Below are 23,003 nucleotides of genomic sequence, written 5' to 3' on the forward strand. Positions count from 1 at the left end.
AATTACTGATTCTTCCGTCTATGCTTGCCTGGTTACAATGTCATAGATTCTTTATATAGTCGGGGCGGCACAGTGGCTTATTGGTTAGCACTTCCGCCTGGCAGTACTAGGGTCATTGGTTTGAATCCCAACCACAGCACCAACTGCCTGGAGTTTGCATGTTCTCCCTGTGCCTGCGTGGGTTTCCTCTGGGTATTCCGGTTTCCTGCCACACGCCAAAGACATGCACGTAGGTTAATTGGATCCTGTATAAATTGTCCATAGCATGTGTATGAATGTGAGTTAGGGACCTAGATTGTACACCCCTTGAGGGTTAGGGACTGATGTGAATGTACAAAATATATATATATATGCGCTGCGTAAATTGACAGAACTATATAAGTACCTGAAATAAATAGTCACATTACAAAATAAGTATTAATAAGAGAAAAAGCACCAAACACCAACTGTAAAGAACAGCAGTCTTCTTAAACTAGAAGGAAATTCCATGTCTCACTTCTGTCAAACAAAAATAAGGCGGTTTATTCTTCATTTCAGGACAGTGGGCAAAGACATGCAAATCCTTCAGTTAGCATTAAAAGACTTCTCTGTTTATGCATATGACCTGAAGTACATGCTGAGGGCGTGCTGATGTGATGGGTCGCAAGAACAGCAGAGCAGGATATTACAACACTTCCTCCCTGATCTGCTGAGCCTAGGTTTTACTGCTTATTTTGGCATTCTGGTGAATGTGTGACTCAAATGAGATTAATTGCTGCATGGAACAGGTAATTTATAGTGAAGGGTTTTTTTTTTTTTTTTAAGAAAAACTAAAATTTTTGTAAGTCCCATTTTATTTTTTGTAATATTTGAGGCAAAGAAATATGCAGAAAGATGTGGAAATGTCTAAGCAATGTTTAACAAATGCTTTGCTTACTTTATCATAAGCCAGCTCTACTGCTGATTTTAATTAAAAGTTTCAGCTATGGATGCAGGTCATCACAAATCCCCCCTTGTACAGCAACAAAGTAAATAGTTTCTAATACACATAGCAATGATACCCTCATAACCAGTGGAAACAAAGGGACACTCCAAAGTGACTAAACTAACAAGTTTTACAGTGTTGGCCACCAGTAGGTCTGTTAAAGTGTATGCAAACCCTTACAATTAACTTCTCTTATTTGCTCCCTTTTGGTCTGTTAAATATACCATTAAAAGCATTCTGTTAAACAGGTTAGAAAATAAATAACACTTGTGATCTGACAGAGCACTTTCGCACTTGTGTTAATGTGCGTTTTTGACACAGGATATTGCATCATAAAGAAACTTTTGTACCTTTACCATTCATTACAATGGGTCAGTTTAATGTATTTGATCTTTATTCAGTTCTCCCCTACCCCCTTGAGTACTGCCCATGTGGATAAACACTTCCTTCTCATTCCAGCAATCTTCACTCTGCAGGAACCAATTAAAAGATAACTCATACTGTATAACAATGGCAAATAGAACTCTGAAGATTGTGTGGCCGAGACTGAGGAGATCTCTGCCTGGTTTCAAAAAGTCCTGGAACAGAAGCAGTGAGTAGGCCAAGAGACAGCTGTACAGACCCTCTCCAATATAGACCCTCTTCGATATAAGCCCAATCAGTACAGATGCCCCTAGTGCAGATCAGAGACAATTCTCCGTGAGGGAAGTGTTCCCTCAGCTAGGTCATATGACCGGAGGCTAGGAGGAACCTTCCTTTGGCTCTGAACTACAGCTGTCAGACATGCAGGCAGTGACAGCGACACAAAAATAAACATGTTGGGCAGCCAGCACCCCCAGAGTGCTAGTACCCAATGCAGACCTCACCCCCCAAATTACACCACTGCCCAGTCTACATCAATTCAGCAGCAGGAGTCTGGGAGACTGTGGATTACTCTGCTCACTCGCTTTTGGGAGAGAATGGAGTAATACACTGTGCTTCGGCTCCTGACATTGAATATTCCGGCCTGCCTGGTGGCTTGATATAGAAGAAAAGGAAGGAATTTTAATTGGTTTGAAGCCATGGCATTGAAGATCATTCTACCTGCTCCTGAAAAGGAGTATATAGACTCTGCTCTCTCCTGGCTCTCCCAACGCTCCTTCAGCGTTGTCTATAACGCTACCACCTCCCCCTCTCTGTTGGGGTCCCCCAAGGCTCTGTCCTCGGGCCCCTTCTCTTCTCCATCTACTACACCTCCCTTGGCAAACGGATACACTCCCACGGCTTCAACTATCACCTCTATGCCAATGACACACAAATTTACCTCTCCACTCCTCACCCCCTCTCTCTCCGCCCGCATCACCCACCTTCTAAACGACATATCAGACTGGATGTCGCTCCATTTCCTCAAGTTAAACCTGTCCTAAAAACAGAGCTCCTAGTTTTCCCCCCAGCCCGTGCCCCCCCCCATCCTCTCCATCACGACTAACAACGCCATCATCATTCCCACCCCACACGCCAAAGTCCTAGGTGTCACCCTGGACTCAAACCTGTCCTTCTAGCCTCATGTCCAATCACTATCAAATTCATGCAGGCTCCACCTCTGCAACATCTCCAAGATACGCATGTTCCTCACCCCAAACGCCACTAAACAACTCGTACACTCCCTTATTTCTTCACGCCTAGACTACTGCAACTCCCTTCTCACTGGCCTACCCTGACAAACGCCATCCCCGCTCCAGTCTATCCTGAACTCAGCGGCCAGACTCATCCACCTTACCAACCGCTCCACTTCGGCCACCCCCCTCTGCCAATCCCTTCACTGGCTCCCGATTGCCCAACGCAATAAATTCAAATTACTAACTCTGACATACAAAGCCATTCATAATGCTGCCCCAAACTACCTCACTGACCCGATACCCAAATACCACCCAACCCGTGCCCTTCGCTCCTCACAAGACCTTCTACTCTCTAGCTCCCTGGTCTCCTCCTCCCACGCCAGACTGCAGGACTTCTCCAGGACTTACCCCATCCTCTGGAACTCACTACCCCAATCCATCAGACTGTCACCTACCCTCCTCACCTTCAGGTGCACCCTGAAAACCCATCTCTTCAGGGAAGTCTACCCCACCCTCACCTAACAGCCTCTCTCATCCACTCCTCCTACCACTCCATCCCCCACAGCCACTTCCTCCTGTACCTCTACCCCCTCCCTCCTAGATTGTAAGCTTGAAAGAGCAGGGCCCTCAAACCCCTCGTGTATTGTATTGTTACTGTATTGTCTCATGTACTGTCCCCCCACTTTAATGTACAGCGCTGAGCAAACCCTTTGGCGCTATATAAACACTGTATAATAATAATAAATAGTCCCTGGCCCCTGCTGCTAAAGTGATGGGGCGTGGAGAATTTTTATGTAATTGCTGGGAGCCACAGCCACTGAAATGACTGTGCATGTTCCTAAAGGTATTTGAAGAGTCTCCTCTCTGCCCCAGGACACCTGCTGAACTGATGGGGCCTGGCCACTGTACAGGAGGAACCAGGGGCGGACTGACCATTCAAGCACTCGGGCACTGCCCGAGGGCCCAGGGTCAGTAGGGGGCCCCTTGAAATGTCCCTGGTAACTTTTTTATAGGCTTTTTTGGCTGTGCTTTGAGTGTGGGCAAGGACACAGGGGCCCATTGATTCATTATTGCCCGGGGTCCCCATGAGTTGTCAGTCCGCCCCTGGGAGGAACGTCTAACCCGGTATGGGCATCCCTGTCTTATACCATTACTGCATTTTATGCAAAGTGGTCTTAGGCTTTGGCACCAGTAGCACCCAACTTTCAGGGAGATTTACGTCCAAAAAGAGGGTCATCCACCGGGTAGAGTGGGACCGAGGTAGGAATAAAGGGACATCTAAAAATAAAAATCAGGAACAAAACAAAAAGACAATGCTCCAAGGAAGTGTGAGGATAAAAACAGCAGCTGTGCAGGCACCTTGAATTTATTGATTTAGTTAAGGGTTGTCCCAATAGGGGTTGAGGGGCAGAGCTGATCCTTTGTCACATATTAAGTATTTTTCCTAGCTCTGTATCATGTCAGCACACAAAGGGTCCCAGGGTACTAGGTGTTGGCTAAAGAGAATGAGCAGCAGAACTGCTCCCCTTTCAGATACTGCTGTTTCTCTCAATGAAACCTCAGACTGAGCTTTTATAATAAAGGATGATCATTCAGTTCGGTTTGTAAACTTCACCTTTATCTATAACCACAGGCTCTTTCTAAGCAGGGGTAGGGAGAAAGCAATTAAAAGAAGCCTAGAGCTCCACCTGCTGGCTAGATAAAAGACTAGATGGCAATTCACATGCAAGATTTCATATTGGCATGAAAACAAAATTTAGTCCTGGCCATTAAAAAAAATATAATATTAATACATACAACTACTACACTACATCCCCTAACAAATGTTTAAATAGTGTGTGTCCGGGATACAGAAAACAGGATTAGAAAAAAATGCAGGTGATACCACAAGGCCTTCACTTTGACACCATTGTTAGCTTAGTCATTCAGAACACCTGGCAGATTCCCCTTTAACTATAACCTTGTTCAATATATTAGATTTGCTTTTACATACCAACAAAAATAACTCAGAATGATGCAGAACCCTTGTTTTCAAATGACTGGAACATGAGAATATTTGCAGTCTTTACTTGGTGCTAAAATCTCTGCCATACATTTTCTAATAAAACTGAAATGCATAATATGTAATGAGCACATTCACAGCAGAAAACAACTGGCAGCATATTTTCCCAGTTCTTTTATTACAGCTTTTTGTGGCACAATATATATTTTGAACCAAGTCATTTTTCACATTATATAATAATGTACAGAACTTAAAACAGACATCCATCCTACAAACACCCTTTTACTTTAGGAAATAGTCATTGCAAAATAATTATGTACTTAAATTCCATCTTCTGTATATTAATAACTACACAGTTAATCTAAAACCCTAAATATTACCCAGGCGAAATTACGTTAAAGTGCTCCTTGCACAAACTGGCTTCATGCAATTTGTAATCTTGGTGGTTGTGAGGTTGTTTGTTAACTCTGTATCCTCCATGAGCGGAAACTGAAATAGGTGCTAACAGCATAACATGCTGTGACCAGGAATGCAAAGAACTGAAACGAGAAAAGAATGTTTTACATTACTTCCACTTGCAATTAGTAACATGTTGCTAGTTTCACACCTGCAAATCATGTACGGTTTCCATTTTTTGTTAACCTATGTGTGTGTGTGTGTGTGTGTGTGTGTGTGTGTGTGTGTGTGTGTGTGTGTGTGTATATACGTGTGTGTGTGTTTTGTTTTTTTTAAGCAGTTTAAGCCTCACTTTCATCATGCACTGCTAGCAAAACAGAGACATGTCAGAACTTACTGAGCTTCAAAGAGGGAAAATTGTTGGTGCCCGCTTAGCTGGTGCCTCTGTGACTGAAGTTGCCAATTTATTTGCCATGTTGCAAGGTACAGTATCAAAGGTTATGACAGCATATACAGTATCAGGGATAATGTCTGATGAGCATAAGCACGGTCGACATGGTCAACTGACCGAAAGAGACAAAAAGAACATTACACAGTATTACAACTGGGAATAAGAAAACTGCTGAAAAAGTGATTGCAGAGCTCAATCTCAGTCTTCATCGGACTGAAATTGAGCTCTGCAGTCACTTTTGCAGATTCCTTGCATTTTGATTCCATCAGATTAGATGAATCGGCTTTCCATTTGGATTCAAGTGTATCATATTTCATATTTTGATGTAAGCAATTTTGTATAGTAGTGTGAGAAAAGCTTCTTGTTCTCTGATGATCAAAACAAGTTTCAGTGATGGTAGTTTGAATGGGAACATCTCTAGAGATGAACTGGGCATAAGCAGCATGCCGGAGTTGTGGGTATTTATAATGTCATGATTGAGACATTGAGTAGTGTTCTCATTGTTGCTTTAAAAGTTATTGTTATAGTATTAGTTGACATTAATACTTGAATCCCAAAAAATCCAAATCCATTTCTGTAGGAAACTCAAAGATATAGGATTATGCCACAGTGCGTGTTATTGAGAGAGTGTATTAGGGTAGGGATTTTCAGTCGTTTTCATGGTTGTTTACACAAAAAATGTTGCACTGATGTGCCATTCTTAGAGTAGTCACCGATTGATTTTGCTGTAGCCACCACATTCATGCCCGAATTCATCCACTATAGAACATAGGTTTAGAGAGGCCAACCCACAATTAGCTGCAGAGTTGCAAAGTACAGCAAGTCATAATCTAGGTGTAGGCGGTCTTCGTATGTATGAAGATATTAAGGAATTCAATACAAAATTTCCAATGTCCATTACACACCAAGGCATTAACTAGGCTATAGGAATTTAGTCAGGTATACCAGACTGGTTCTGCTCATCAAATTAAGTGAGTTTTTGCCACTGTGGAATTTTCTACCCGAAAGAGGTAAGATGGAAGTTTAATTTTTTCACATTGGATATTCAGATATTCTAATTTGATCTGCAGATCACAGTAGATGGCCAATGGTATTTGAGTGATAGCGTTGATTTAGGAAGTTAATAAATATCCCCCAGTTATCTTTAAACCCAGAAAATTGGACAGTTACCAATTATGTCTAGCAGTAAAACAGGAGCGAGGGTTTGTGAAATACACAATCACATCATCTGTATCCAACTACACTCGCTCCCCCAGTGAGCCAAGTTTCCAGTGCTGCATATGTGAAGTCACACAAGGTATTGTGGGAAGAGGCTCTATAGCTAAAGCAAAAATAAGTAGAGAGCGGACATCTTGGTCTCATTCCTTGAAGTGGTCTGTTGTAAGATTAATGCCTAGTTTGGCTTTCAGTCATTTTGCTCAGTTAATAAAGTTGGGCCCAATCCAAATTTCCAAACTTCAATAATGCAGCTATCTTGCTGCTAAAAATGTCATGTTTTATTTGGAGGTTAGTAAACGGTCTCCTAATGTTAGGATTTGTAGCTCAGCCAGGCATAAATCCAGTTTAAACTGATTTGACCAGATATGTAATACCCTTGTTTAAACAAGACTGTCAATACCTTAGCCAGCATTTTGGCATCAGTATTAATAGGTGATATCAAGCAATATGATACACACTGGAGAAGGCCTTTGTTTGGCTTGATGCAGTAAAACAATCCGTACTTCTCTCATGGAGCAGGAGAGTCTTCCTAATTGTAGGCCTCAGTTATATATCTCTAGTAGATGAGGTATAATGTTTACACCTCTTCCACCATTCAACAAGATACCAGTCTAATTCAAGAGTTTTATTTTTGAGAAAGTAGTTAGTTGCATGTTCAATTTCTTTCACTAAGTGATAAGCCATGAGCAATCTTGTGATCAGTGGGAAGAATGGGCGGCCCGAATACTCCAAAATGTTCTTCTAGTTCTAAAAAGTTTAAAATAAATATATTTTGCTATAAAACATTCTGCTATAGAAAAAAAAAAAAAAAGTTTGTTTAATCTCCTGCCACCCCAGTACATTTTCTGCAGCAGAGCTGCACAGGCAGGCTCAGTCACACAGGCAGTGACCAGGAGGTGACGTCATCATGCAAGGCAGTGTTGTCTCATGGATGTCGTTCTTTTACGGCTGGAGACCACCGTACTTATGAATCAAAGCCATTTCACTTGTGTCAGTGGAGACACGAATCTAATCCATTTCACTTGTGTTAGTGGAGACACAAAACCATGAGTATTTTTTTGCAGTTTTCATAAATATATGAAATAGTTTTACGCTATGGAGGCTCCTTCTCCCCTTTTTCCTTATGAGTGAAAGTGGTACAGTATATCATTTTAAGAAGTCCCTGAAGATAGGATTGCAGGCTGCAGACCGTTACTCTCAGAGCAACAAGCGCTTATGCTGGTCTATAAATTTCATCAGCATATCGCTCTGATGAGTTTCTCCAATTCATCTGGTGGTGGATAGAGCACTTTTTTGGTGGTGTCATTGGCATGGTGGAATTTGCACAAGTAGCACTTTACTAGTGAAGAATTTCACGTATTGGATGGACACAGAGTTATGTTGGACTTTGTGATGATATGACTACATCTAAAGTTATATAATTGACATCCCTTGCACTTTATTTATTTGATTGCACTAGTCACTTTATACATTTATATGTGATGAGAAGGAAAGTTATATATTAGTCACATTATATTGCACTTTTACTGTATGTGAGACAGAGGCACAGAAGGGTTTGTTATATGTATTAATTGTTTGCACTTTCCATTAAGGGGGATCATTTTAATATACATTTAATCTTTTGAGTTATGGATTAGGTGCTGGAGATCAGTGAGCAGCACTGTTCTAGAAGGTTTAATTAATGGGATTTCCATTAAGAACGGCAGCTACCTGTTAGTTTTGCGGGGTTTTTTGTGAGTGGTTCAAGGGTCCAAAGCGCAGTCCCACTTATTATATTACGCATATAGGTAACTGGCCTCTTCGAAGTATGTGGGCATGCATGCACTCCCTGCCAACCCACACTGTGATTGGACACAATATGATTTTGTCGACAGGTTTCAGCCAATGATTTTGGCTAAAACCAGATGATCAGAGGTGTCCAATCACAGCCCGGGAGTCCTGTGTAAACAGAAGAGTAATCCTGTGGTTTATTCTCCCTGAAAAGCAGGGAGAATAAATACAAGATCTGCAAGTAAAAGCAGCACATAATACACACATTGTTAGGCACAGTGTTAACCCCTTGATTGCTCATAGATGTTAACCCCATCCCAGCCAGTGTCATTAGTAAAGTGACAGTGTACAGTATTAGCATTGATCACTGTATTAGTATCACCATTGATGTTAGTGTCAGTTAGTGTACCTAGCACCAGATTGCCTGCCACCATCACAGTCCCACTGAGTCTCTGATAACCATCATTAGCAGTATAGTGTCATAGGTGCGTAAATTACATATAATATATATACATATACACACACACACACACATATATACATACACACACATACATATACATACACACACACCATTGTAGATGCTATAACCAGGACTTTTTTCACCTGGAAATTGGTGGAACACAGTTCTGCCACCTCCAGCTCAGGCCCTTTGTTCCCTGCTCACTGCTATCACTTGTAAACACAGAAGTACGGCTTTCGGCCTTTTACCACATGATCAGATGTGTCCAATGACACAGCAGTTCACCGAGTAAATACAGTTGCCGGTTATCTGCAGCACTTTCCTCACGCTGTCACAGCGTGAGGAAAGTACTGCTGATAACTGGCAGCTGTCACAGAGGAGATTGGCACGGATCATCAGGGCACGGATGATCAGTGCCCTGCAGTGCCACCCGCCAGTGCCCCCCAGCAGTTGTGCCCATCAGTGCTGCAAATCAGCGCCAAGTGCCACCTATCAGTTCCCATCATTGCCTCCTCATCAATGCCCACCAGTGCCCCCTCATCAGTGCAGCCTGTGCCACCTCAGTGCCCATCAGTGCTGGCTATCAGTGCCACATTATCAACGCACATCAGTGAAGGTGAAAAATTACCTGGTTTGCAAAATTTTAATGAAAATGTTTTGATATTTTTTTGTTTATAGTGCAAAAAATAAACCCCCCAGTAGTGATTAACTACCACCAAAAGAAAGCTCTATTTGTGTGAAAAAAATAACAATTTCATATGGATACAATGTTGCATGATTGCACAATTGTCATTCAAAGTGTCACAGCACTGAAAACTGAAAATTGGCCTGGGCATGAAGGGGGTAAAAGTGCCCGGTAGACAAATGGTTAAGGAGGAATTGACATGGATGGAATTCACTGGGGATGCTTCCCCACATACAGAAGTTGGACCCATCCCCCTTCATTTTATGAAGACAAAATTTAATTCTACACAGACTAAAAAAGCAAAAAAAACCACTCACCGCAGACGCCGTCCAACTATTGTAGTTGTGATCGACAATTTCTTTGGTTATTGAAGTTGCATCTACCACAGCAGCAATGAGGTATAAAACAAAGGCACTTCCATAAAAACATAGACTCTGTTAAATTCAAAGAAGAAAAATAAGGGAAAAAAAACTTGCAGCACATACATGTACAAATTGTAAAAAAAAAAAAAAGAAAAAATAAGTCTAGAGTGGAAATCCAGAGATCACAGTAGCTCATTCATTTTCCGAGTTGGTGCATCAGATATTATTCTTGAAATGTCATGAGTCTATGATACGACTGTTAATAATCATAGCAAAAATAGTGCCACTGTTGGTGATATACTAATGAGTACAAATAAAATAGTGAAAAGTGACAAAATGTGAACAATCATCCATTAAGGTGATCAAAGGTGCTATTATAATAACAAAGTCCTTGTTTAACAGATAGACATGACATCTCAGATGAGGGTGATCCTCTAGAAATCTTCTGGTGATAATCGAATAAAATTACGCACTTACCAGATGCGCAATAATGTTGCACATTTGAGAACACAAATATCTCAGTGGGCCAGCTGGATCATCCTGTTGGACATCTATCCCTGGTAAGGACTCCCCTCTGGGTCATCAGTAGAAATACAGCACCTCACACCTCTTCTTAGGATAGGCTCTGTGGGTGGTAAGGCTGGGGGCTGTCTAACAAAGCCTCCTCCAACAGCAGCTTATCCATAGCAGGAATGGTCTCCTCCACAGACAGGGCAGGTACTGAATTATTTAGCTGGATTCAATTAGCACCCCATCCTCCACCTCCTCTTCCAGCTCCCCGCACAGGAGGGGGTGCTAAATGAATCCAGCTAAAAATAAATAAAAATTGTCCATTTTTTTTTTGCAGGTAAAAAAAAAAATGTTAATTTATTATTTTTTTTTGGAGCCTGTAAAGCAAAGCATTGCACCAATGATCAGCAGATTGCTGGTGCCATGCAGGACTCCTGCAGACTGTCAGTGTAATCGGTGTGCTTGTACATCATACAACCAGACTGTTATATTCCGACAGACTTAATGAGCTACCACAGTGCTCAACAGCGCCATGGTAGTTCATTGAGAACTACAAGCCAACATGCACAAAGGATGTCGATACTTGTAGTTCATACTTTCACAGAACTTTGAATGAATGACGTGACCATGTGGGTGGAGCCCTGCGTGGGATGTCAGTGACACCAAGTCAGTTCCCCCCAGTGTCAGAATGGCCACCATAATCCCGCTAGAAGTCGCTCATCGCTGCCATTACTAGTAAAAATAAAGTATATACACACACCACCATTTGTAAACGCTATAACTTTCACATAAACCAAATTTATACGTATTGGGATTCTTTTTAGCAAAGACATGTAGCAGAATACATTTTGGCCTAAATTTATGAAGAAATTAGATTTTTAATGGACATGTTTAATAGCAAAAAGTCAAAGATATTTTTTTTTCTCAAAATTGTCAGACTTTTTTTTTTTTTTTTTTAATAGCGCAAAACATAAAAAATACAATCAAATACCACTGAAAGAAAACTCTATTCGTGGGGGGGGGGGGGGGGAGGACGTAAATTTAATTTGGGTGCAGCATTGCATGTCTGCGCAATTGTCAGATAAAGTAACCCAGCGCTGTAATGCAAAAAATGGCCTGGGCAGGAAGGAGGGGGGGGGGGGGGTAAATCCTCGGGAGGGTAAGTGGTTAAAAGGTAAAAACCTTCAGGCTTTAGGACCAATTTAAAAAAGGTATTCCCCATCATATATTCTGGCTTGATCTGAGTGGTCATGGGCAATTTAAAAAACATCAAATAGGAGCTCTGGGCTCCCCTCAAAAAATTAAATGAAAGCAGCTACAAATACTGCAGCTGCTGAGTTTTAATATAAAAGGGCACTTATCTGGCTGGTGGGAGTGGGGGAGGGTTCCAGTGACGTCCTCACTTGTGCGGATTGCCATGCGTGCTGTGCTTTGTGAATGGGCCCCAGTCTTCTGGGACATGTGAAGAAGGGGTTAGTAGGGGGGTTGAGCTTCTGGCTCAGATTGTCAGATCTGACCCGGAAGTGGGAGCGGGTACCTGTCAAAACCAGATACAGGCAGACAAGCGGAACGTCCCCTATTGGGTGGAGTTACACTTTAAGAAGCATTTCACAATCCAGCTATGAAATCAAGCTATGGTTGTTATATTACCTGTACATTTATCTTTAATACATTCTAGGTGCATGGTCTGTGCTCTATAGGCTGCAATCTCTTATTTAAAAATGTTCATATTAGTCAGTGTCATAATTACCCTTTCTTTAAGAGAATCAATCAAAAATTGAATTTCACTCTGGGAATGGACCGGAGACTGCAAATGTATTCCAAGTCATTAAAAGCTGTCCACATACACACTGGTGCACATCAATTGTACAACCTCCATTAGGTTTCCTAACAAGTATATAATTCTTGGCCTAATCATGAGTAATAATGATGGATTTCAAGCATTGTACAAAGTAATTTCCCAACATGTTAAAAAACCTGTGTGACCTAGTGCCAGTTAGAAGGTTGTGTGGAGTCCTGGTTGTATGGACCAGCAATTGCTGACAGGCATATCATCGGTTAGAATAACTACTCATATATGGCCAGATCCACAATACGAAATGGAGACTAATACAACCAACCTTGGAATTAAATCCTTTATATCCATTACTTATGGGGACTCATTCTTCAAATTAAACAAGTATAGGCACTATTAATGGAAAGCACGCTGCCAAAGTCAGAAATCCTTTAATCATCCTTTGAACTGAAAAATTGATAATTTAGGTAGATCATTTCTGTAAATGTAAATAGCACACCTGCCACTCAGACATCACAGTTCTAGAATTCTACATTAGTTTACACTATTCATTGCTTGCTTAAGCGCTTGTCATTTGTGTACACATTAAAACCTGTATATTTTGCTAGAATTACTGTAACCCCCCCCCCCCCAAAGTATATATTTTCTAAAAGCAGAGACCCTGGAGAATAAAATAGTTGCCATTATTTGTTGCACAATACTTGCGCAGTTATTTATCAAATGCATATGTTAAGGAAAAAATTTCACCAAAATAAATTGTAGTGTGAACACACCCAAAATGATACCCAATTTGTTGGTATAATAAAAAAGATTGGATTACGTTAAAGTAAACAGATACCAAACATGTCAAGTCCTAAAACTGCACACGCCTGTGGAATCGCAAAAAAAAAAAAAAAAAAATTTAGGTTACCAAAATTGTCCATGGGCAATGTTTTAAGCGCCTGCACAGGTCATCAGTTTAGCGTTAACGGTCAGCTATGAAACTAGAATTATTACTCTCAAACAGATTTTCGCGATACCACCTCTTGCTTTGCATGATTAAGGTTTACATACACTTGCTTGCCCTATGCTGTGCGTTTCATCTAAGATATGTGCAGGGGTGACGGGAGCGTTTTAAACAATTTTAAAATTATTATTTACTTTTTATAAAATGTTTGCACTTTTTTTTTTATTGCAATCACAAGAGGATTAACAAGCCTCCTATTTGATAGTATAGGCAGGTGACAGGTGCTCTTTATGGAGACTCTGGTGGTCTTGTTCAACCCCCAATGTCTCCCCTGCCCTCCAGTGCAACTATTCCAAACACGGATCTTGCTGGAATAGCTGTATACTTGTGACATGATACACATTGCTTCCAGGGTCATTAGTCACAGGACAGACCAGAGAACAGATCCCCACCCCTCCCCCTCAATTTCCAAGAGGTTGCACAGGGAAAGCGGTTACCCACAGTGCTAGAGACTAGAGCCGCTTGCTCACTTATCTGAAAGCCCTTTGCCAGCTCTTAAGCTCACAGCTGCAGCAACATTTGTGAGCTTGATTTTAACCACTTGTCTACCAAGGTACACTTTTTATAAACATAGTAGACAAGTGGCTAAAAGAAAGTTGGGATTTAGAAAGAAAAAAAAAAAAAAGTTATATACTCACCCAGGTGGATGTAGCATTGATCCGCTGCATCTGTCCCCCGCCGACTGTGAACTGAAAACAGAGTTTAAAGACAGCTGATCGCTCCGTTCTCAGCATTCTGTGAGCAAGGAACCAAGAAACGTCAGTCTCCGGCTCTCTGCCCCCCAATCCATGCTCACTGGAGCGCAGAGCTGTGGAGGGGAGCTGCAGGCTTGGATTCTCAGCAGCTCCCTGAGATGCTGAGCCAGCTGCTGGTCCAGGCTTCTGGATGAATCCGGACCATGACGTCAGCCCGCTGTGGGATGAAAACGGGTCACAGGAATGCAGAACATAGGATAAGTATAGCCAGAATAGCTTATTTAAAAGGCCCCAATCACACCTGAGCATTTTGTAGCTTGAAGCTCCAAAACACCCAAAATCCAATGATTTTAAATTTAGCCTGTTCACACCTGGGTGTGGTGTTGCTTGGAGCTAAAAAAAGTACATGAGCTTCAGGCTTAAAGTGTTTTTGGCCCCAACAGACTTCAATGGGCGCACCTGAAACAACACAAACACAAATCTCACATAATTTTCACCCAAACTAGATTAAAAAATAAAAAGCCTCCAGAACCCGCAATGATTCCTGTACAAAATAAGTATATTTAAAAAAAAAAAAGCATGAAAAACCACCAAAGACAACCAGTTAAAGTGTGAATAGAGCCTAAGGGGTTCACACTGTAAACCAAATTTTACAGGTACCGGCTCCCAACTGCGGTCGGACCGCCTAGGCAATCGGAAAAGAAAGTGTCCTCCCTCCTTCCCTCCCCATCGTCTTCTGGGACACGTGACAGGTTCCAGAAGACTACAGGACCATTCATGAAGCGCAGAGCTACTTGCACATGCGCAGTTGGTACCTGGCTGTGAAGCCGCAAGCTATCACAGCCGGGTGCCCACACTGAAGATGCCAGCCTCCTGGAATACAGGACAGCAGGTGAAACGGGCTGCGGGGGACACACCACGGGACCGAGGGACAGGTAAGTGGCTGTTTTTTAAAAAGTCAGCAGCTACAGTTTTTGTAGATGGGCCTTAAAAATCTAACTGCAAAAAAAACAAAAAACAAAACCAAATCTATTGCAGTGTTGCCACCCCAGGCTTCTCTCCTGATTTGGTCTTCCAAAACACTTCCTTTCCTCATCTGCATTACAAATTAAGGATGTGTCCTATGGTTCACAGGAGATAGATAGCAAGGCTGATAAAGTAATTTGATATTTTAGTTCATCTTAGCATGTTGTGGGGATGCTTTTCTTCAGCAACGCCAGGGAAGCTGGTCAGAGTTGATGGGAAGATGGATGGAGCCAAATACAGGGCAATCTTAGAAGAAAATCTGTTAGAGTCTGCAAAAGACTTGAGACTGGGATAGAGGTTCACCTTCCAGCAGGACCACTCTAACCATACAGCCAGAGCTACAATGGAATGGTTTAGATCAAAGCATATTCATGTGTTAATTGGATTGAGGTCTGGATTTTGACTGGGCCATTCTGAGTATCTGTGACAAGACATGAAAATTGCTGTTCACAGATGCTCTCCATCCAATCTGACAGAGCTTGAGCCATTTTGCAAAGAAAAAAAAGGGCATTACAAGTCGAACCCAATGACAGGCAATAGAACCGTTCTAAATTGGTACACCTCCGGAGTTGCATTGATTTGAAAATTAGTTCCTGCACTACTTTTGGTGATTCCGGGTGCGACTTGCATAGACATCTGTGCATGAAGTCACACCTAAAGTTGCATTGACACCAGACTTTGAAATCCTGTGACATCAACTGAAGTCACAGGATTTCAAAGTCATATTCAGTGTGAACTCAGGCTTCAAGCGATCAGGTCCTTATTATTACGGTATCCCCACGTTAGAGAAGAAAAGCAAACATTTTTAGTTTTGTCCCTGGAATAGGAATATGGAAATGGTGACACTTGTTCCAGTGACAACTGCTTTGGATCGGATTTGCCTCACTTTGGAAAGATGTCTGCTCACTTATGGGAGAGAAATGTAAATTTTTTTTTTTTACATTTTGACTTTTAAAATAGGGTCTTGACTTTTTCCCCCCAATCTCTGCTTTCACCATCCAACATTTCAGAGTCAGGTTCTAACACAAGGTTCTAACACTATTTCTCCAATACTTCTGCGGTATTGATCATTTAGACAGGACTTAGGACTTGACAGATTCACTTTAATGAGAACTTGCAGTCTTGGAGAAAACAAGATGTTATACAGAGGGCAGCGATGGAAGATAATCATAGCTCCTGTTTCTTTAATTACAAAGGTTTTAAAACAGAAGGGTTAATATATATACTGTATTTAAACAGTGTCAAATAACCAAGATCTATAGTACAGGAATGAAAACAACTGCTGGGCTCTGTTATTTAGCTTTGTTATGCACTCTTAGGGGACGGGAAACAAAGTCAAGTGGTTAACAAGGCAACTTGTATGAAAGTTTAGGTGATATACAAAAAATCTAGACAGGCAAACTAAGCAACGCTTAAAGTAGAACTTTAGTCTCTCAGTCAGCATTTAGTTACTAGGTTAGCACTTCCGCCTGGCAGTACTAGGGTCGTTGGTTCAAATTCCAGCCACGGCACACCTGCCTGGAGTTTGCATGTTCTCCCTGTGCCTGCTTGAGTTTCCTCTGGGTACTCCAGTTTCCTCCCACACTCCAAAGACATGCTAGTAGGTTAATTGGCTCCTGTCTAAATTGGCCCTAGTATGTGTATGTATGAATGCAAGTTAGGGACCTTAGTAATTATATATATATATATATATATATATATATATATATATATATATATATATATATATATATATATATATATATATATATATATATATATATACAGTCATGGCCGAAATTGTTGGCACCCTTGATATTTTTCCTGAAAATCAAGTATTTCACACAAAAAAGGTATTGCATTAACACATGTTTTGCTATACACATGTTTATTCCCTTTGTATGTATTGGAACAAATATAAAACAGAGGCAGAAAAGCAAATATGACATAATGTCACACAAAACCCCAAAAATGGGCTGGACAAAAGTATTGGCACCCTTAACTTAATATTTGGTTGCACACCCTTTGGAAAACATAACTGAAATCAGTCGCTTCCTATAACCATCAATAAGCTTCTGACACCTCTCACCCGGAATTTTGGACCACTCTTCCTTTGCAAACAGCTCCAGGTCTCTCTTATTGGAAGGACACCTTTTCCCAACAGCAATTTTAAGATCTCTCCACAGGTGTTCAATGGGATTTAGATCTGGGCTCATTGCTGGCCACTTCAGAACTCTCCAGCGCTTCTTTGCCATCCATTTCTGAGTGCTTTTTGACGTATGTTTGGGGTCATTGTCCTGCTGGAAGACCCAGGATCTTGGACGCAAACCCAGCTTTCTGACACTGGGCCCTACAGTGCGACCCAAAATCCTTTGGTAATCCTCAGATTTCATGATGCCTTGCACACAGTCAAGGCACCCAGTGCCAGAGGCAGCAAAACAACCCCAAAACATCATTGAACCTCCACCATATTTTACCGTAGGTACTGTGTTTTGTTCTTTGTAGGCCTCATTCCGTTTTCGGTAAACAGTAGAATGATGTGCTTTACCGAAAAGCTCTATCTTGGTCTCATCTGTCCACAAGACGTTTTCCCAGAAGGCTTTTGGCTTACTCAAGTACATTTTGGCAAACTGTAGTCTTGCTTTTTTATGTCTCTGTGTCAGCAGTGGGGTCCTCCTGGGTCTCCTGCCATAGCGTTTCATTTCATTTAAATGTCGACGGATAGTTCGCGCTGACACTGATGCTCCCTGAGCCTGCAGGACAGCTTGAATGTCTTTGGAACATGTTTGGGGCTGCTTATCCACCATCCGGACTATTCTGCGTTGCAATCTTTCATCAATTTTCCTCATCCGTCCACGACCAGGGAGATTAGCTACAGTGCCATGGGTTGCAAACTTCTTGATAATGTTGCGCACTGTGGACAAAGGCAAATCTAGTTCTCTGGAGATGGACTTGTAACCTTGAGATTGTTGATATTTTGCCACAATTTTGGTTCTCAGGTCCTCAGACAGTTCTCGTCTCCTCTTTCTGTTGTCCATGCTTAGTGTGGCACAGACAGACACACAATGCAAAGGTTAAGTGAACGTCTCTCCTTTTTATCTGCTTTCAGGTGTGATTTCTATATTGCCCACACCTGTTACTTGCCCCAGGTGAGTTTACAGGAGCATCACATGCTTGTAACATTCTTATTTATCCGCAGTTGTGAAAGGGTGCCAATACTTTTGTCCAGCCCATTTTTGGAGGTTTGTGTGACATTATGTCGAATTTGCTTTCTTTCCTCCCTTTTTTTGTTTTGTCCCAATACACACAAAGGGAATAAACATGTGTATAGCAAAACATGTGTTAATGCAATACGTTTCGTGAGAAATACATGATTTCCTGGAGAAATATCAAGGGTGCCAACAATTTCGGCCATGACTGTATATATATATATATATATATATATATATATATATATATATATATTGCTGCATAAATGGACAGCGCTATAAAAAAAAATGATTTATTTATTTCAGGTACTTTTTATAATTTCTTCAGTTGTTTCCTGGTTACAGGCCTAGGCCAAAATGATGTCATACATCCCAGGAGTCTTCGCAGGCATTTTTTCCTTTCAGAGTTCTCAGGTAAGCACACCACTCTGCTTGCATGACTGAGCCAAGAGCAGATGCTGCATGAATCATCTGCCGTTACTCAAGATTTCTGAGGCAGCGCGGTTGTCTAGTTCTGGGAGGACGTCATATGACGTCCTCTCAGAACATACCCTCCTGCGTGCCTCCAGCGGTGCGCACCCAGTGATCTCTGTAATCGCCGGGTCCTACAGACACAGGTGATGATATGATGGGGTAAAAGACCAAATCATAGCGGGATTTTACCATGTGATCAGCTGCGTCCAATGACACAGTAGATTGAGTAAATACAGTTGCCAGTTAGTTATCGGCATCACTTTCCTGTCACAGCGTGAGGAAAGTACTGCGGATAAGCGGCAGCTGTCACAGAGCAGATCGGCACTGATTATCAGGGCACGGATGATCAGTATCTTGCAGTGTGGCTCAGCAGTGCCACCCATCAGTGCCCATCATTGCTGCATATCAGTGCCTCCTCATCAATGCCCACCTCATTAGTGCAGCCTATCAGTGCCAACTCAGTGCAGCCTCATCAGCGCACATCGGTGAAGGAGAAAAATTAGCGGTTTGCAAAATTGTATGAGAAAAACTTTTTTTAATTTTTCTGCTTTTCGGTTATAAAGCAAAAAAATAAAAAATAAAAAAAACACCCAGTGGCGATTAAATACCACCAAAAGAAAGCTATTTGTGTGAAAAAACAAAAAAAAGAATTTCATATGGGTACAGTGTTGCATAACCGCGCAATTGTCATTAAAAGTGCGAAAGAGCTGAAAGCTGAAAATTGACCTGGGCATGAAGGGGTAAAAGTGCCCGTTAGGCAAGTGGTTAAAGAAATTATTAAAATGTAAATATTTCATAGGGCAGTGGTTCTTAACCTGGGTTCGATCGAACCCCAGGGGTTCGGCGAGTCAGTCTCGTGGGTTCGGCGGAGGTGAAGCCCCACACCCGACTCATATGATTCGTAATGACATGCCCCGCTTGTCCATCATTGGCTGCAGGTGGTCACGCAACATCGCTTAGCCCAGTGGTCGGCAAGCCGCGGCTCGCGAGCCACATGCGGCTCTTTACACGCTTTAATGCGGCCCTTGTGTGCCGGGCGCCTGCTCCCCTCCCTCCTCTCGGGCGGCAGGGACTCTGCAGCGTGATCCAAAAAAAAAAAAAAAAAAAAAAAACCAGCCAGGGCAGCGCGCTCAAATGCAATGATTGGCCAGTCTCGCTGCCACTCACATCCTGATAGCCAGTGATTGGCTGTCAGGATGTGTGTAGGCGGGGCAGCGTGACGAACGTGAGAGGAGCTAGGCTCCTCTCACAGTCTGCCCTGAAGACCGGAACGGCGCGGGAATACGGCGAGAGGAACGCGCGGAGCAAAGGTAAGTGAATTGACACAGGGGGGACTTGGCTTACTACTTGCTACTTACTTACTACTACTATATAAGGGATGAATTAATATGGGGGATGAATTACTATAGGGGGGATGAATTACTATAGGGGGGATGAATTACTATGGGGGGGATGAATTACTATATGGGGGATGTATTACTATGGGGGATGAATTACTATATGGGGGATGAATTACTATAGGGGGGATGAATTACTATAGGGGGGATGAATTACTATAGGGGGGATGAATTACTATAGGAATCCTACACAATTATAATTAGGATTGCATATTCAGACTGCTACAATAACACATTTGTAACAGTTTCTCTTGAAAGCATACACCAAAGTAGCAGTGCATCCACTCAGCCTGACATCTTTAGGCCTTGTTCACATGGGCGAATCTGTGCACCTGTGCAAAGGGTCTTCTCCTGTGTTGGATGCTCAGATGTTCTGTGCAGACACTAACCAACAATAGAGTGGTGAGAGCCTATGGGCACAATTTTTTCAGTGGCTGTATCAGCAATTTATCGAGTACTTCTCCATACACGGTCAGATTTTTCACTTTGACATATAGGGGTTTATTTACTAAAGCTGGAGAGTCCAAATCCAGACTCCGTTCTGCATAGAAACCAATCAGCTTCTAACCTCAGCCTGTTCAATGAAGCTTTAGCAATGAAACCTGGAAGCTGATTGGTTTCTATGCAGAAGGGAGTCTGATTTTGGACTCTCCAGCTTTAGTAAATAAACCCCATAGTGACTCCATAAATGGTCGATATTGACTTTGGACACTATTTTTGTTGCACTGGTGATCAAACTGGACTGAGTCAATTATACTTGATCACCTGCCCTTCAACCATTTAATATTAGGCTGTTTAAGCCTTTATCTCAATTGAATACCCATGAGATCTATACACCTGGGACTGAACTGGTCTCATCACCTTGGAGTTATAAATCTTCTACTTTCATCATTACAAGGCTATTAGCCTCCATTTCAAGTGAGAAATCAATGTCACTTATGTCAACACAGTGATTTGGAGATAATCAAATCACCTATACCTGTGACCAGGTTAAAGGGGCATTAGCCCTCATTGTTTCATCATACAATATTGACATGGTTACCTATTGATGTCTATTGAAGCTGGATGCTTTAAATTTTCTCTATTCACTTGCGATCAGATGAAGTGGATTTATTGAATTAACAGACCATTAAGTCACCTATCATGCAGTACTCAACTGCGAGATATTATGCCAATGTAGTGAATATTAATTTTTGTGGATGCCATTCCTCATGGGATGTAAATTGCCAATTCAATACAGTACCCAACTGTGAGATATTATACTAATGTGGTTAATACTAACAATTTTTGTGACTGCCATTCCTTATGGGATGTAAATTGCCAATCTGGTGGTATATATTGGGCAAACTCAGCGAGTTATTCTGCTGCAATTTTTTGTTCTTTTAGGAGTGCCATCCACCCATGGTGGACCTTGTCCCGGTTGGAGAGTTTATTCTCTAGAGTCTTGGATCTGGACTTGCTGGTCAGAGTGGCTAGTCCACTATGCAAGACTCTGGTCTATTGACCCCTGAATTATGCTCATTTAAGATGTAAGGTAGTAGTATTATGCTATATTCAGAGTAAGTGAGGCCTGGGCCATTTTAAAGTGATAACGTTATCCATTTTATTGATGTGAATGGAGGATCCTTTGACCCAATAGGTCTATTACTAATTTTTGTGATTAATAAAAGTTATTGGTTTTATTACACCGCTGTTGGTTCTCTTTCAAACTACTGTTCTCTGAGGGAATTCTATACCCTCTATTGTTGGTTAGTGTGTGTTGGGTTTCTTGAGGACCCCACCTTAATATGTTAAAGGTGAGTCGGTGATTACCATAGCATTGAACTTTAGGGCTTCCTAATTAGGGAGTGGTAATAATTAGCACAGAACAATCATTAAATAAAATCTACATATTTTAATGTTTTGACAGCCTGTTCAAATCAATGGACTAGCAGGTGGCTGCATGGATCTCAACGTGCAGAAGTGTGCATCTGTGCAGGTCTGATGCATGGATTAGGATGCAGATAGATTGCAATCTGATCCAGGATTCGGATGTGCACACCAGGATGTGCATTTAGATCTGTGCAGCCAGCCACCTATAGTTAATTTTAACAGGCTGCCTGCATGAAAACCTGTGCATCCCATGCAGGTGAAGACAACCCCATTGCATGTGTGTACAATCGGTACGCTCATGTGAATAAGGCCTTAAAGTGCTATTACAGCTTCAGGTTATTTTGTTTGTTTTTTTTGGCATACTCAGCTGCTGATTTAATCACTAAGTATGCAGCCTATCTTTTAATTCTTAACTGTTCCTCTTTAAGCTGTTGCCATACAGGGGCTGACTGGCAACTTTTGGCTCAGGGGGCAATTACAGCCCAGAGGCCCCTGGTGCAGCGACTTGGCCCCCCCTCCCGCTCTCCCTATTCCTTGCCTCCTTCTGACCCCCATCCCAGGCTGAAGCTTTGTTCCAGGCACTCTCTGCTCACTGGGCGGGTCAGGTTGGACAGCGCCTGCTGCACCAACTCCTGGCTCCTGAACTGGCTGGCAGGGGGCAGCCAGTGGCTGCAGGGGAAAGCCAGGGTGGCTTGGTCAGGGCTGGCCGGGGGAAGAGAGACAACTTTGGGGCACGGAGCCAGCTTCTGCTTGGACATGGCATACACCATCCATGCCGGGGAGATGGCCTGTGCTCGGTCCTCATCCAGCACTCGGTAGGACACCGGTGGGGGCTTTTTACTTCTCTTCACAAGGCGTGCATAGCCTATTGCATTAGGGTGTGCACCCCAAAGCTCAAAAACACATGTGTGTGTGTCCATAGGGTTCAATATTAAGTTGGCCCACCCTTTGCAGCTATAACAGCTTCAACTCTCCTGGGAAGGCTGTCCACAAGGTATAGGAGTGTGTCTATGGGAATGTTTGGCCAATCCTCCAGAAGCGCACTTGTGAGGTCAGGCACTGATGTTGGACGAAAAGGCATGGCTCGCAGTCTCCGCTCTAATTCATCCCAACGGTGTTCTATCAGGTTGG

The 23,003-nt window shown here is 42.2% G+C and overlaps 1 protein-coding gene across 1 annotated transcript in view; it reads right to left on the reverse strand.

Annotated features, from left to right (window-relative positions):
• Positions 1-4,723: 4,723 nt before the first annotated feature.
• The window catches only part of CMTM8 (CKLF like MARVEL transmembrane domain containing 8), an 80,941-nt gene continuing 62,661 nt past the window's right edge, over positions 4,724-23,003 (reverse strand). Inside the window, exons 3-4 of the mRNA XM_089691342.1 lie at positions 9,865-9,981; positions 4,724-5,103 (exon numbers count right to left, since the gene is read on the reverse strand). Coding sequence (XP_089547468.1) covers positions 5,026-5,103; positions 9,865-9,981 — 195 coding nt within the window. The 3' untranslated portion in view covers positions 4,724-5,025. The remainder of the gene's footprint in view (positions 5,104-9,864; positions 9,982-23,003) is intronic.

This window comes from Staurois parvus, unplaced genomic scaffold (assembly GCF_062004578.1).
Source record: "Staurois parvus isolate SC_StPar_1 unplaced genomic scaffold, SC_StPar_1.0 ptg000021l, whole genome shotgun sequence".
Lineage (NCBI taxonomy): Eukaryota > Metazoa > Chordata > Amphibia > Anura > Ranidae > Staurois > Staurois parvus.